The sequence below is a fragment of the Schistocerca nitens genome, chromosome 8 (genome assembly GCF_023898315.1).
Source record: "Schistocerca nitens isolate TAMUIC-IGC-003100 chromosome 8, iqSchNite1.1, whole genome shotgun sequence".
Classification (NCBI taxonomy): Eukaryota; Metazoa; Arthropoda; class Insecta; order Orthoptera; family Acrididae; genus Schistocerca; species Schistocerca nitens.
Window position 1 is genome coordinate 526,657,393 of NC_064621.1, and position 14,455 is coordinate 526,671,847.

At 45.0% G+C, this 14,455-nt stretch overlaps 1 protein-coding gene across 1 annotated transcript in view; it reads right to left on the reverse strand.

Annotated features, from left to right (window-relative positions):
• The window catches only part of LOC126199653 (beta-1,3-galactosyltransferase 1-like), a 280,525-nt gene that overhangs the window by 34,077 nt on the left and 231,993 nt on the right, over positions 1 to 14,455 (reverse strand). The window contains exons 3-4 of the mRNA XM_049936581.1: positions 12,372 to 12,688; positions 4,421 to 4,564 (exon numbers count right to left, since the gene is read on the reverse strand). Coding sequence (XP_049792538.1) covers positions 4,421 to 4,564; positions 12,372 to 12,688 — 461 coding nt within the window. The remainder of the gene's footprint in view (positions 1 to 4,420; positions 4,565 to 12,371; positions 12,689 to 14,455) is intronic.

Genomic DNA, 14,455 nt, shown 5'->3' on the forward strand with positions numbered 1-14,455 from the left:
ACGTGCATACTGCAAAAAACGACAAAACTGTGTTATAGGTGCAATGTCGGTGTGTATGACATGTGTTTTGTTCATTTCATACTTAATAGACACTCCATAACATTAAATACAGTGTTTTTATTTGTTCACGTGATTCTTATAGTTTTCTGCACTGGCAGCAACATTGTGCATTTTGATAGCTAATGTTGCTGATGTTCCAATAATGGGATGGCGGATAACTTTTGTATTAATATACTGAACTTTTTCAGAATACCTTTTACTTTCATGTATTACTCAGCGTATCACATTCATGTAAAAAAACTTAAAAAATAAAATGATACATTTTTGGCAAGCTCAGACAGCAAGGGAAGACGAGAAGGTGGACGTAATATTTGCAGGATCTACATAAATGAAACAAACTCTAAGACTGTATTATTGAAGGAGAAGAGGAAGTAGATGAAGATGAGATGGAAGCTATAACACTGCGAGAGAATCTTAGAGATCACAGAGACCTAAGCCAAAACAAGACCTCTGGTGTAGACGATATTCCACGAGAATTAAGATCTTTGGAAGAATCAGCTATGAGAAAACTATTCCACCTGGTATAAAAAGATACGTGATAGACAAAATATCTCACTTCAAGGAGAAAGTAATAGTTATGATTTCAAAGAAGGCAGATAGTAACAGGTCAATTCAGTAAGTCACGGTTGCAGAATATTGACACGAATTATTTAGAGAAGAATGTAAGGACTGATACAAACCGACCTCGGAGAAGACCACTTTGGGTTCCGGAGAAATGCAGGAACACGTGACACAATAATGCTACTACGACTTACCTTAGAATATAAGTTGAAGGAAGCCAAACCGATGTTTATAGCATTTTTGTTTCAGAGAAAACTTCTGACAAGGTTGTCTGGAACATGCACTTTAAAATTCTGAGGGTGTCCGGGATAAAATAGAGACAGGAAATGCTGTCTCCAACTTCTACAGAAACCAGACTTCAGTTGTAAGAATCTAAAGACATGAAAATGTAGCAGTAATTGAGAAGAGAATGAGACAGGGTTGTAGCTTATTCCCGTTGTTATTCAGTCTTTACTCGTACATAGAGCAAGCAGTTAAGGAAACACAAGAAAAATTTGGAAAGGAAATTAAAATACAGCGAGAAGAAATTAAATATTTGAGGTTTACTGAGAAAACTGTAATTTTGTCAGAGATGGTGAAGGACTTGAAACAACAGTTTAACGGAATGGATGGTTCATAAGCAAAACAAGGATACTGGAATGCAATAAAATTAAATTTGGCAATACTGACTGGATTAGACTAAGAAAGGAACGCTAACAGTAAAAGTAGTAGGTGAGTTAGCTATTTGGGAAGCAAAATAACTGACATCTGAAGTACGAAAAATGTGAAGTGAGAATTTGCAACAGCAAGAAAAGCATTTGTGAAAAAGAGGAATTTGTTAGCACAGAACATAAATGTAGAAGTTAAGAAGTCGTTTTTGAACTATAACCTTCTACGGAAGTGAAACATGGACGATAGAAAGTTCAGACAAGAACAGAATAGCTTTGAAATGTGACCAAACGAAGCGATTGGTTGACGGGAGACTTGTCAGTTTGGTAATGGAGAGGTAGGATAGACTAACGTTTCAGTTTAAGCAAGTCTTAGGACACAGTACTCAACTGATTAAGATAACACTTGACATCTCATCCGTCGGAATTGGAAAATGGTGAGAGAAAAAATGCTGCATCGGCTCAGAAGTATCCGGACACCTACTGGTGGACATTACTATGAGATGTATTCATTCTTGTGAGAGCTTGAAATCTGCTGGGTACACTTTCAATGAGGTATCTGAATGTCTGTGGAGAAATGGCGCCCACTCTTCCTGAGGAGTCGAAAGCTATGGAAGTAGTGATACTGGACGCTGGGGTCTGGAGAGAAGTAGACGTTCTAATTCATCCCAAAGGTGTTCCGTTGGGTTCAAGTCGGGAAAAAGGGCAGACCAGTCCATATATCAAACTGATACAGTCATCGTCTCCGACCTGTACCTCTACTGTGTAGAGTACACAATGCTGTAAAATCGGTTAATATCATTCCGTATTTAGCATTTTTATGAAAAATTAGGAGAATACACCCTAACTACGAGAAAAGACCCTCGTATCTTAATACTACCTCTTCTGTACTCCACTGGTTGCGCTACACATGATGACCGCTAGCGTTCTCCAGGCATTCGCAAACCCAAACCCCTCCACTAGGTACAGCGAGATTCATCCTTCCAAATCACTCTTTCCAGTCATCCAATGTCCAGTGGCCTCGCTCTTTACGCCACCTCGAACGTCGGTTACTACTGACTACAGAGATTTGTGGCATATGAAGAGCTACTCCGTCCATCATTGTACCCCATTCCTTCTAGCCTCCTACGTACGATCATTGTGCTATCTGGGGTACTGGTGGTACATTAGAACTCACGAATGATTCCTTCTGTTGCTTTATGCAGCCACTCTCCACAGTGTTCGACAGTCCATCTCCGTCAGCACGTGAAGCCTGTCCGGCCTTGACTTAGTTGTGGTTGTTTCTTTCGCTTTCTTCTACACGTTCACAACCGGAACTACCGTCTTGGGCAGATCTGGCAGTACTGAAATGTCTCTGAAGGATCTGTTATTCAGGTAATATCGAAGTCACTTGGGCCTGCTCTGCTGTTACTGCATCTCTACTGACAATGATACGATTCGCTGATGACATTGCTATCCTGAGTGAAAGTGAAGAAGAATTAAATGATCTGCTGAACGGAATGAACAGTCTGATGAGTACACAGTATGGTTTGAGAGTAAATCGGAGAAAGACGAAGGTAATGAGAAGTAGTAGAAATGAGAACAGCGAGAAACTTAACATCAGGATTGATGGTCACGAAGTCAATGAAGTTAAGGAATTCTGCTACCTAGGCAGTAAAATAACCAATGACGGACGGAGCAAGGAGGACATCAAAAGCAGACTCGCTATGGCAAAAAAAAGGCATTTCTGGCCAAGAGAAGTCTACTAATATCAAATACCGGCCTTAATTTGAGGAAGAAATTTCTGAGGATGTACGTCTGGAGTACAGCATTGTATGGTAGTGAAACATGGACTGTGGGAAAACCGGAACAAAAGAGAATCGAAGCATTTGAGATGTGGTGCTATAGACGAATGTTGAAAATTGGGTGGACTGATAAGGTAAGGAATGAGGAGGTTCTACGCAGAATCGGAGAGGAAAGGAATATGTGGAAAACACTGATAAGGAGAAGGGACAGTACGATAGGACATCTGCTAAGACATGAGGGAATGACTTCCATGGTACTAGAGGGAGCTGTAGAGGGCAAAAACTGTAGAGGAAGACAGAGATTGGAATACGTCAAGCAAATAATTGAGGACGTAGGTTGCAAGTGCTACTCTGAGATGAAGAGGTTAGCACAGGAAAGGAATTCGTGGCGGGCCGCATCAAACCAGTCAGTAGACTGATGACCAAAAAAAACTGACAGCGCAATACGTCGCGCCTCCTTTTGTACTGGCTCGTCTTCCTCTCGTATAGTCTAGTGCTCCGTTCCTTATTACATATATAGACACTTTCATTACATAGCGTAAATGAAACAAATGGGCATCAAAGGGATTAGCGAACGCTGGGAGTCGAACACGTCTAAAGACATCACAGCGTGGTTGTAGTCCTGACAGACACTACTCACAATGACATAACTCGCAGCTTCTGAAGGTGACAACTGAGCTGGTCATTTATAAATCGTAGAGGAAAATGAAATCAACATCTCAGCTGAACACTCTAAGCACAACATTACTCAAACAATACACTAAATTTGTTGGCAATTGCGAATATGGACAACCATCAGCTGTAGAATGGAATGACAACAATGAAAATTTGTGCCGATCCTGGACTAAAACCCTGATTTCCCGCTTACTGCGAGCGGTCGCCTTATTTGGCTATGCGTTCACAAGTAACAGCCAGACCCAAACTTCCAAATGCCGTCAACAATGCGTCTTCAACCTCTACTCCTACATCCATTACGTATATTCCCATACAGGGGAGACGTTTTACTTGGAAGTCGCTTGCCCGATGTCGACATTGTCGGCATTCCATTCTACAGCTGATGGTTGTCCATGTTTGCAGCTGCGAATACATTTAATGTATTTCGTAACGGTTGTAGCCGCCGCATTGCCTGTTCCTTTGTATCGTAATTCAGAATCATACAGGCACTGCAATATCCCATTACTCAAACAAGCCAAGAAAACCTGAGACATCACAGCATTAACGTTACATGACAAGGAACTAACACTGATTGTCTGATCCCACGACGAAAGATAGTTTGGAGAGAAGTACCAGCAGTGGCAGACAATATATGGTATCGTCTTAGTCGCATTCTTGCTGTATTTGCGCACAGTTTGTGGCAACACTGTTTACCTTGAGCAAGTACGTTGCCTTCGGACAGTGAGATACGGCCCACTTGAGGATGAAGAGCGTCTTGAGCGTCAAGTTGTGGTAGGTGTCCAAGAAATCCTCGACAAGAATGTCGCCATGCAACGCCGCCTCCTCAGCGATCTCTGGCTGCAACAAGACGACATTTTACTGTTTCTCATGCATATTTTATTGCCATGAAAACAAACATAAAATTTTACTCGTAATTTTGAGTGCGTAAACCAGAATGAGTGCTTCTATTTCTTTGTAGTTTCGCAGTTTCGCAGATATATACAGTGTACTACCGGATGTTCAGAAAGTAGCTATACAGTGCCATATTGTGGTGTGCTAAGTAATGACTGATATGACTCAACTATTAATACAATATTTTCCACTGTTTAACATATTTGGACCATATTTCAGCAGTTATCTGTATTTGTTCGCAGGTCTGGTTTGATTGAAGACCAATGTCTTGTGTGACATCATTGTGATCCAGGTCACCATGCTGACAATTGAGCAAAGAGTGTTCCTTGCGGAGCATGTGTTCCGCAATGGAGACAAGTTTACCTCAGCAGTAGAAGCCGCATTTGCAGAAAAGTTCCCAGGAGTGGAGATGCCTAACCGCAATGCTGTACAGAATCTCATCACCAAGTTTCGAAAGGCCGGATGCGTTCATAATGCTCCAAACTCAGGCAGGCCATCGACATTCACATCCAAAGAGAAAGTGGCAGAGGTGCAAGACATGACGCAGCAAAGTCCAAAGAAATCGTTAGACCACCAACTCGGCAGGCCCACGTGTCCGTGGATTCCCCTTACAAGATTATCTGGACCTCACTGTCGATGTATCCGTACAAAATATCGGTCTTGCGTGAATTTTTGCAACGGGTTTCTGTCCCTCCTGCAGGACAATGGTCGGGGGATTCTTGACAACGTTTTTCACGGATGAGGCATGGTTTCACATCTCCGGTTACGTTAATAGCCAGAATACTCGGGTGTGGATTATGGAGAAGGTGTCCCCACTGCATGATCCGAAGGTTGGTGTATGGTGTGACGTGACTCGTAAACGCATCATTGGGCCGATATTCTTTCAGGACACCATAAATGCAGAACGGTACTGCATCTGCATTCTGGAGCCTTTCCTAGGTGAACTGAAAGAGGACGAAATTGAGAAGGCCTAGTTCGAACAGGATGGGGCGACTGCACATACTGCCCACAAGGCGATGAACTTTTTAAAGGACGTCTTCGGTGACCGCATCATCTCTCGAGGACTCTTGCCTCCGCGTTCACTCGACTTAGCTCCACCGGATTACGTTGAAGGAAAAGGCCTATGAAAGCAATCCGCACAGCATACAAGAACTCCATGCTGCACTGACACGTCACATTCGGAACATCATTCCGGATGTTTTGCACAAGGTCTTCAAGAACATGCAAAAACGTGTGCAACTGTATCTTCAAGTTGAAGGGGGATCACTTCAACATATCTCATAACTTCCATGAGTTTAATATGGCAAGTTATAAACTGCGTAGTTACTTATTGAACACCCTGTATGTAGGCATATATACTATATAGACATTACTATTCCATAACAGCTGTTTTTATTGTCCCCTCTGTTAGGATATCACAGACTCGAGGACACAAACATAGGGACATCAGAAAGAAAGTTACACATGCTGTCCACCACTAACACCATTCTGCAACAAGAGTGGCTTATTGTCAGAAGAGACTAGATGTTCCAGGTTTACTGTAGGGGCAGTTCTGCTACGGTACAGACATCTGGTGCATCACACTGCGGGAGTAAGATGGCGCGGCAACTGAAAAAGTACTCCAAAGTCTAAGTACGTGGGACAGTACGATTTTTTTAGGGCAAATCGTGAAGAACAAGACGCAGAAGTACAGTTCTCTTGCACAAAATAGAACACCACCACTGCATGCATAACACAAGCTTTGTTTCTCTCTTGGGATGTAAATTCGGTCAGAAGTTAGAAACAGCTTGAAACAAGACTCATCCGACAAAATGGTTATCTTCTATTGTTCCATAGTCCAGGATTTATGGCTTCAGCACCACGTTTTACAGTTAGGGCACTTGCATGATATGGTTGGTTTTGGAATTGCAGCTAATCCCTCAATTCCTTTCTTATGGAGCTCCCTTAGTGTTATTTGGCGCTAGGTGTTTTGCTAGTGCGACATTCAGTTCTGAAGAGACTTTAGCATCTGTCGCCCTCTTATTTTTCGTCACAATCTTCTTTAATGACGATTTGTCACTTCCGTCAACGCTGTGACTTACCACATGATACAGGCTATGTGACTGTGGGTTTCCTCGACCTATTCCACTGATAATAATCTCGGGTAAGCACCCCAGTGGTTCAAATGGCTCTGAGCACTATGGGACTTAACATCTGAGGTCATCAGTCCCCTAGAACTTTGAACTACTTAAACCTAACTAACCTAAGGAGATCACACACATCCATGCCCGGGGCAGGATTCGAACCTGCGACCGTAGCGGTCTCGCGTTTCCAGACTGAAGGTTCTTGCTACGAATCTCAAGCTAACATCTAGCTTTCCTTCAACCAACTGTAAGTGATTATTTCACTTTTGGTTGCTCCTATTTTACGGTTGTTACTGTTTCCAGTGATTTATCGTCTATAGCGTAATTCAACAGTCACGGGCCTGTTGCGCAACAGAATTTTATTGTATACGTTTAAATTAAAAAAATAATCGGTCTAGCAGGTGAGCTCGGAACGGAGCAGGTTAGCGGTAGATTAGTGTGCCAGTCGGTATATCAACACGACACACTGTCTGTGGAAAAGACGCCAGAACGAAGCAGACAGAAACGCAAGAACGGCTGTGCTACTTAACAGGGCACTGCGATGTAACGCACCGTAATTTCAAAGCCTGAGCGCCACTACAAAATCAAACGTACACAGATAATACCCAAGCTCGGCGATCCAGAATTATTAATAAATTACCACAGTGAGCCAAAGAGCGCTGAGGGGTCCGGTAAATGAGGACAAATGCGCTAATACAGTTACAAGGGGAACTACCCCCTCAGATTTAGAGGTAAAATGGTCCAGTGGATAGACCGCCAAAACCTGAACACAGCTCACGCTTGAAAACAGAAAGAAGGTGTATTGAACTGTGAAAAAAGAAGCAAAATGGAAACAGTGAACGGCCCAAGCTCAAGATATGCAACACACTGATCGTGTTGCAAGAATTCCGAGGTCGTAGTTGTGGGGTCACAGTGTTGGACAACAAAGCGGGAGATCCCTGTTCAAGTGCTCATTAAAGTCTGTTCTTCTGTTGTCTTGGCAATTGTGGTACTATACATTGGTTATGTGATATGAGTCATGAGGTAACAATGTGTTCCCGTCGCAAGTAAACGTGGTGAGTAGTGGGAGCAGTTGGGACGCCGTATAGACCTCTCACAGATATGAAAACAACAAATAAACGGGCGTGAACTATGTTAAAACAAAGAAATTCATCAGTCAAATCTTAAAACGGAACGCAAGAGTCATGACATGTGGTACTTGTGTAGGACAAAAAGGAGGTACGTACGTCTAGACGTCCATTCCTTGCATCTTGCTGTTGCAAATGGACGTTACACCACGACACAAGCACAAATTAGAATACAGCGAACAGATACCTCTACGACCGGACGGATAGTTCATAATTTTGTGAAAAAAAAGGTATGGGACATCAGGGGGATTTGAACACGGACCTTCCTCTTCGCAGTCCATCACCGCGGCAGCGTAACCACAACGTCACATCTATTGATATTCGCTTGATGTTGGACATCTTGAACCTGGACAGTTCACTGTTTCGATTTTGCTTCTTTTTTTCACAGTTCAGTACACAATCTTCCTGTTTTCATGCTTGATCTGTCTTCAGTTTTTGACGGGCTATCCACTGGGACATCGTACCACTAATTCTGAGGAGGGTGTAGGGGGGGGGGGGGATGCGATGGGGAGTGCCCCTTGTTAGAGCCACAGGGTCATAGGCGCGGACTCAGCACGTTAAACAGAGAGCTCAAGAACACACTCTTTTGTGCTGCCATTGTGTCGCTAGAGCCAGAGAGATGACGATGATGATGTTTGGTTTGTGGGCACTCAATTGTGCAGTCATCAGCGCCAGTAGAAAGTCCCAATTTTTTCACAGTCCAATTTTGTTCACAGTCCAATCTATCCACTGTCACGAATGATGAGGATGATGATGAAATTATGAGGACATCACAAACACCTAGTCCCCAGGCAGAGAAAATCCCCAACCCGGTCGGGAATCGAACCCAAGACCCCGTGATCCAAAGGTAGCAACGCTAGCCACTAGACCACGAGCGGAGGACTGGAGAACCAGAGAGAATGACAGTCTGTTGAGTTTGAGTGAAACCACGACAAGATGATCGATGATGGCCAGCCTGCTACCAGCTTGCTAACTTCAACACCGAAACGCAGCCAGCCTGATGCGTACCACAGTCCGTATGCATACTGGGTCATCGAGGATGGGAAGACTGGTGAGCGGCCAGCCCTTCTCCCCCATTGGATTATCTAGGATGACCGGCAAGCTGCCATCTGTGAACCGACCAGGCAAGCTGTATCCGCTCAGCCTCCTGGCCGATTCTCGAGCTTTTGTTACAGTCTAGTCAGGGCCTAGTCTTTATGATGGTCGACATCATGGACCACAGTCTGCAGTGTCCACCTGATCGAGCAACGGGCTGTCTCCGAGAGCGCTGAGATGGGAGCCGTACTAGGTGTTCACGGAACGTCCGGCAGGCAGCGCCTTCTTGGTCCCTCCAACATTGCCGGCACAGCACTGGCCGTGCCACTGACGTGAGGCGGCGACGTTACGATTCGCTGATGAGGCATTAGCACTCCTTTGTGTGCACGTGTGATTACGCCCGCCGCCGACTGCAACTCTGATGGCACTCATACCCCTGCACACTTTGCACGATAAATTAATGTCATTACAGATACCGCTGTATCACTGGCGCTTCCTGTCGTGACTGGACCACACACGCTCACTCTTCGCTTGACCTCCTGATCACAAAGGACCCCAACCCACGTTTCGAAACAGATCTCTTTGACTGTTTAAGCGCAATATGTCACGTTTATTTCGGAGAGAACTGCCAGTGATTTCCCCTATTGTCGATCTTTTCCAGATCTTCCTGCATTTTGTAAGTCTTCTGGCGTTGCATGCTTCCTGCAGAAAACAGCATCTTCGCCAAAATCCTTATGGAACTTACGAAGTTGACGCGCTATTTGTGAACGCGAACTTGGTGCAAAGCTCTTAGAAAATGCCAGTATTTTTGTGTTTTTGTTCGTTTTAAGTACAGTAACTCTAAAGTGTTCTATATTTCGAAAGTAATAGTAGTAACAATCTATCACAACGAACATTAAATTTAAATTATGCCAACTGCAATACACAGATCCTACTCGTATCACGATGACAGCTACCTATTTAACATAGAATTGTGCAGTAGTGTGTTGCCCCATTTGTTGAGAGTGTAAAATGGTATCAACGAGCAAAAAGGTGTACAGCCCACGGAAAAAAAGTTAGATGCATAAGATGGGTAAAGGAGAAATGTTTAAAAACACTGCTGCTGAATTTGATGTTGGAACTTTAACGGTTTCTGACTGGAAGAACAACCGGTCTTTGGTTACAAAATGATGATTTTGATGACTAAATATCGCTAATTGTTCGTCTGAAGAGATTAACGATAGTAATAATGGACTACCTGGCGAATTGGGCGCCCAATCTGTCGATATAACACATACAGGAATAACCTCGCAAATGGATAAATAATGCCTTATTTGGAAAGATAGGCAGAAACCAATTCGGCCGAGTAAATGCTGGTAAAACACATGCGTGATCGTTCAAAAAAAAAAAAAAAACCTAACCCACGAATTTGACTCAACAGAAACTTAACTGATTATTTTGGTGTATGAAATGCTGTGTTTTTTTTCCTAATATCTGCTCAAAATTTATGTGAAAACTATGTGTGATTTGTGTACTTGCGTGACAGTAAATACAGGGTTGTCCAGCGCAGGAGTTCCTGATTTCATAATTAAATATCTCTAAAACTAAGATCGCAAGACGAGTACAACAAACGGTACGTTTATTGCGAAAGTTGTTAGAATTTTATACCGAAGTTATACAAAACTTTCGAAATAGTTCTAAAAGCTGCTAACAGAAGGCCCTGTGCGCTTTACAGCTCGTATAGTATCAGCGCGCATAATTAAACTCGTCCTCTGCAAGCAGTCTTTGTAATAGCATCACAATCTTCTCGAAATGCCCACCACCCACAGTACAGAGGTGACGCAAAAGAAAAGTGAAATTTGCCATCACATCCTGTAGCATCTCAACGGAAACGAATTCAGATGCTACAGAGATCGGCTATTCATGCTCGTCCAGCGTGTAGGGATGGTTAAGGTAGACACTTTCTTTCGTCGCGTCCCAAAAAAATTAGTCACAAGGAGTTAGAAAGAGCAAAGGTACAGGCTAATCCTTTCCTGCGCCAATAAGTGGACGGTAATCCAACACTATCACTGTTCCCGAAGTATTCGTACAGAAAGCGAAGTGCCTGTTCGGTATGATGTGATTTGGCCCTATCTTGCGTGAACAAATTACTGCCTTTTCGACCCTCCAACGGCGGCTATGTGGCGAGGCATTGTTCCGAATTCGCAACATAACGTTCACTAGTGATCGTTTCTCGCATGAAGAAATGGGCGAAAAATGCTTCTCCTGCCTACCGGAGCCCAAACTTTGGAAGAATACAGTGGTTTCTTTCACACAAATGAGGATTTTTGGAATCCCATAATCGCCAGTTTTGTTTATTCACGACTCAGTTTAGGTGGAAGTGAGTTTCGTCTGTGAATCAGACATAGCTAACATCGAATCCTTAGTTATCAATCATTTTAAGGATCCGGTTCGCAAACTCAGCTCTCTGCAGCACAGCTCTTACAGCTACAGATGGGCCCAACAACATGTCGAATGGACCGCTTAGGACTGCCATCAAGTTCTCTTCACCGATGCACATATGCCTTCAACCACACAATCTTCGCGATGTTTCTGACTTTGATAAAGATCGGATTGTAGCCTATCACGATTACGGTTTATCGTATCGCGACATTGCTGCTCGCGTTGGTCGAGACCCAATGACTGTTAGCGGAATATGGAATCGGTGAGTTCAGGAGGGTAACACGGAACGCCGCGCTGGATCCCAACAGCCTCGTATCACTAGCAGTCGAGATGACAGGCATCTTATCCGCATGGCTGTAACGGCATCCACGGCATGGATTATGACCAAACCAGAGTCCTGACACAGACTTCCAAATACTGGGACTGTGTCATCAAAGAAGCCATAGGGATCAGAGTAAGGGAGCCACAACTAAATCGTGACAGCGGTTACATCCTTAGCAAGGCGTGGTAACCCGCGATCACCCGGATTAAGAAGAAAAAGGATATTTCCCAGAGTGTATAGACTTCGGGAGAGGAGGGAAGAATAACGAGAGCGGTGTCGGCTGACCCTCCTGAACGAGAAGACCTAGGACGCAGCGCCCAGACGGCAGGAGAACGGACGCTGTACCTGGACCGCGCGCGGGGCGCGGACCACACTGATTCATAGGAAAGGCCTGAGGGATGAGCAGGAGGGGGATTTTCCTACATATACCTGGCGCCGGCCCACCTCCGGTCAGTACATCAGCGCACCTGATGATGGCAACGTGGTCGATTGCCGAAATATTGTGTCCTATGCACACTCATACCAGGCTGTTCACCCGAGATTTATTTCGTCATAAAATACGCCTGGAGAAATTGAAGAATCACAACATACAGACTTGTTACACATCCTGCGAGCATTTCATAAGTGCTCTCTCTGTCAGCTCCGTATACCTTGCTACGCTCGGTAGCGGACGGTGCTCTGTCTACAGCAACATCCCTACTTGGCAGACTGCGGCAGGAACTCACCGGCACACCCTGCCCCCGGTGGCCGACAACGAAGAGCAGCCTTGTAGCCGAGGGCTCCCGCCGGCCCCACGTCTGCCGCACAGCGTCCCGCCTCTGGCGGCGCCCGATGGCGGATGGCACGGCCATCAGCAGCACCGGGCCCTGCTGCCACGTGCCCGACACGTGGCACAGCTCACTCCGCGGCAGCAGCAGCGCCGTCTGCTCCCCGGGCCGCACGTACAGCGCGGCGTCGCGGCTCCGCCGCAGCCAATCCAGCTCCGGGCTGTACACGGTCGTGTACACCAGCAGCACGCACACCACCAGCAGCAGCAGCAGCCCTACACATCCACATCTACAGCTGCAAACACATCAACATCTCTACCGACATCAGCTTTGCGATGTACACTGCTGAGTTCTGCAGCAACAAGCAAACCACCACCACCACCACCACCACCACCACCACCACAGAAAATTCCCAAATATCCACATCTAAAGCTATATACCAGGTGGTTATAATTAAACTTTCCCTATTTAACACATTGTAACACAAACTAATTAGTGTACTAGAACCAAACTTCATAGCGTTAATGTCAAGTACATGCGGAAGAGAAATAATGCAGAATCAATTCAATTGAAACACATTTAATGTGCTGCCACGGTACATCATACCATTACATACCACTTCCATCACTGCTACAAAAATGGCTCTATATGGCGCTCATCAGTGCCCAGAAGAGTCTGAAAGTGGAGGACTGCATTCCGCACGGCAGAGCGAAGCATGTCCGTAGGTATGTTGGCTACCTCTCTTGATATGCTGCGCTTCAGATCAGCACATATGTGAATGTTCCCCTGGTAAAGCCTGTCCTTCAGGTAGCTCCGCAACTAGAAATCACAGGGAGTGAGAGGAAGTGACCTTGCTGGCTGATAATTCGGTCGTTTCCAAATCTGTTTCGGAGAAGCAGGTTAATTTCGCGAGCGATGTGCGGTGGGGGCCCATATTCCATAAAAGCTGTCGAGTGCAACGTGTCTCTCTCTTACAGAGCGGGTGTGACATGTTGGGGAAGCTTATCGCAGCAATGATGGTCAGTCACACTGTCTTTGATCCCTGAGCGCCAACCTTTGGCATTTAGCAGCAATCTGTTCAAAAAAGAATGGGCCAATGACGAACATAGCCGTGACGTTACACCATAGGGTGACACGTTCACCATACAGAAGAATTTCATGCACAGTGACAGGAGGTGAAGATACCCACACTCGGCAATTCTGTGTGTTCACCGCACCCACCAGAGAAAAATGAGCTTTGTCTATCCATAGGATGGTACAGACCCAGTCCTCGTCAACTTCAGTCCTTGCGAGAAAGTCGATAGCGAAGTCAACACGTCGTTGTGCGTCCTGTGGTGCAAGCTGCTGTACGATGTGGATCTTCTACAGATACCATTTGAGAATGGTTTGAAGACCGTCTGCACACTGGACCACGGGATGTTCAACTGTCGTGACAGCACACTCACTGCCTGACGGTCGGGAATTGCGCGCAGCGTTGTCTGCCATAGCAACAGTGATTTCATCAACCACCTGTGTTGCAATTGGTCGCTGACCCTTCCCTGAGCGACGCCCAGTTCTCCAGTTGATTCGCAATACTTCAATAGGCTCTGCACAGCAGATGGACGAAGAGGACCCTTCTGTAATCCTTTCAGCTGGCGATGTTCTCTAAGTACAGTTGCAGCATTACTGTTGTTTTGATAGAGCTTCACCAATAATGCCCTTCTCCTTTTGTACAAGCTCATGTTGACACGTCGAAAAGTTCACTGCGACTGATCAGGGTTGTGAGACTGCAAATCACGATGGCTGATCATGGCTCCTGGTGGCCATAGTTGAAACTTGACATTAGTGCCGTGACGCATGGAAATCATGCACCCAATACTCTGGACATTAATGCCACCAAGTTTGGTACTCATAATTACTTTCCATGTTATAATATGTTAAATAGGGAAAGTTTAATCATAACCACCCAGTTCATACTCATAGGGAAATCTCTATGGAAATCAGCATTGTTATGTACACCATTTTTTTACCTCAACACCACTACCTCTAGCCCAGCACATCCA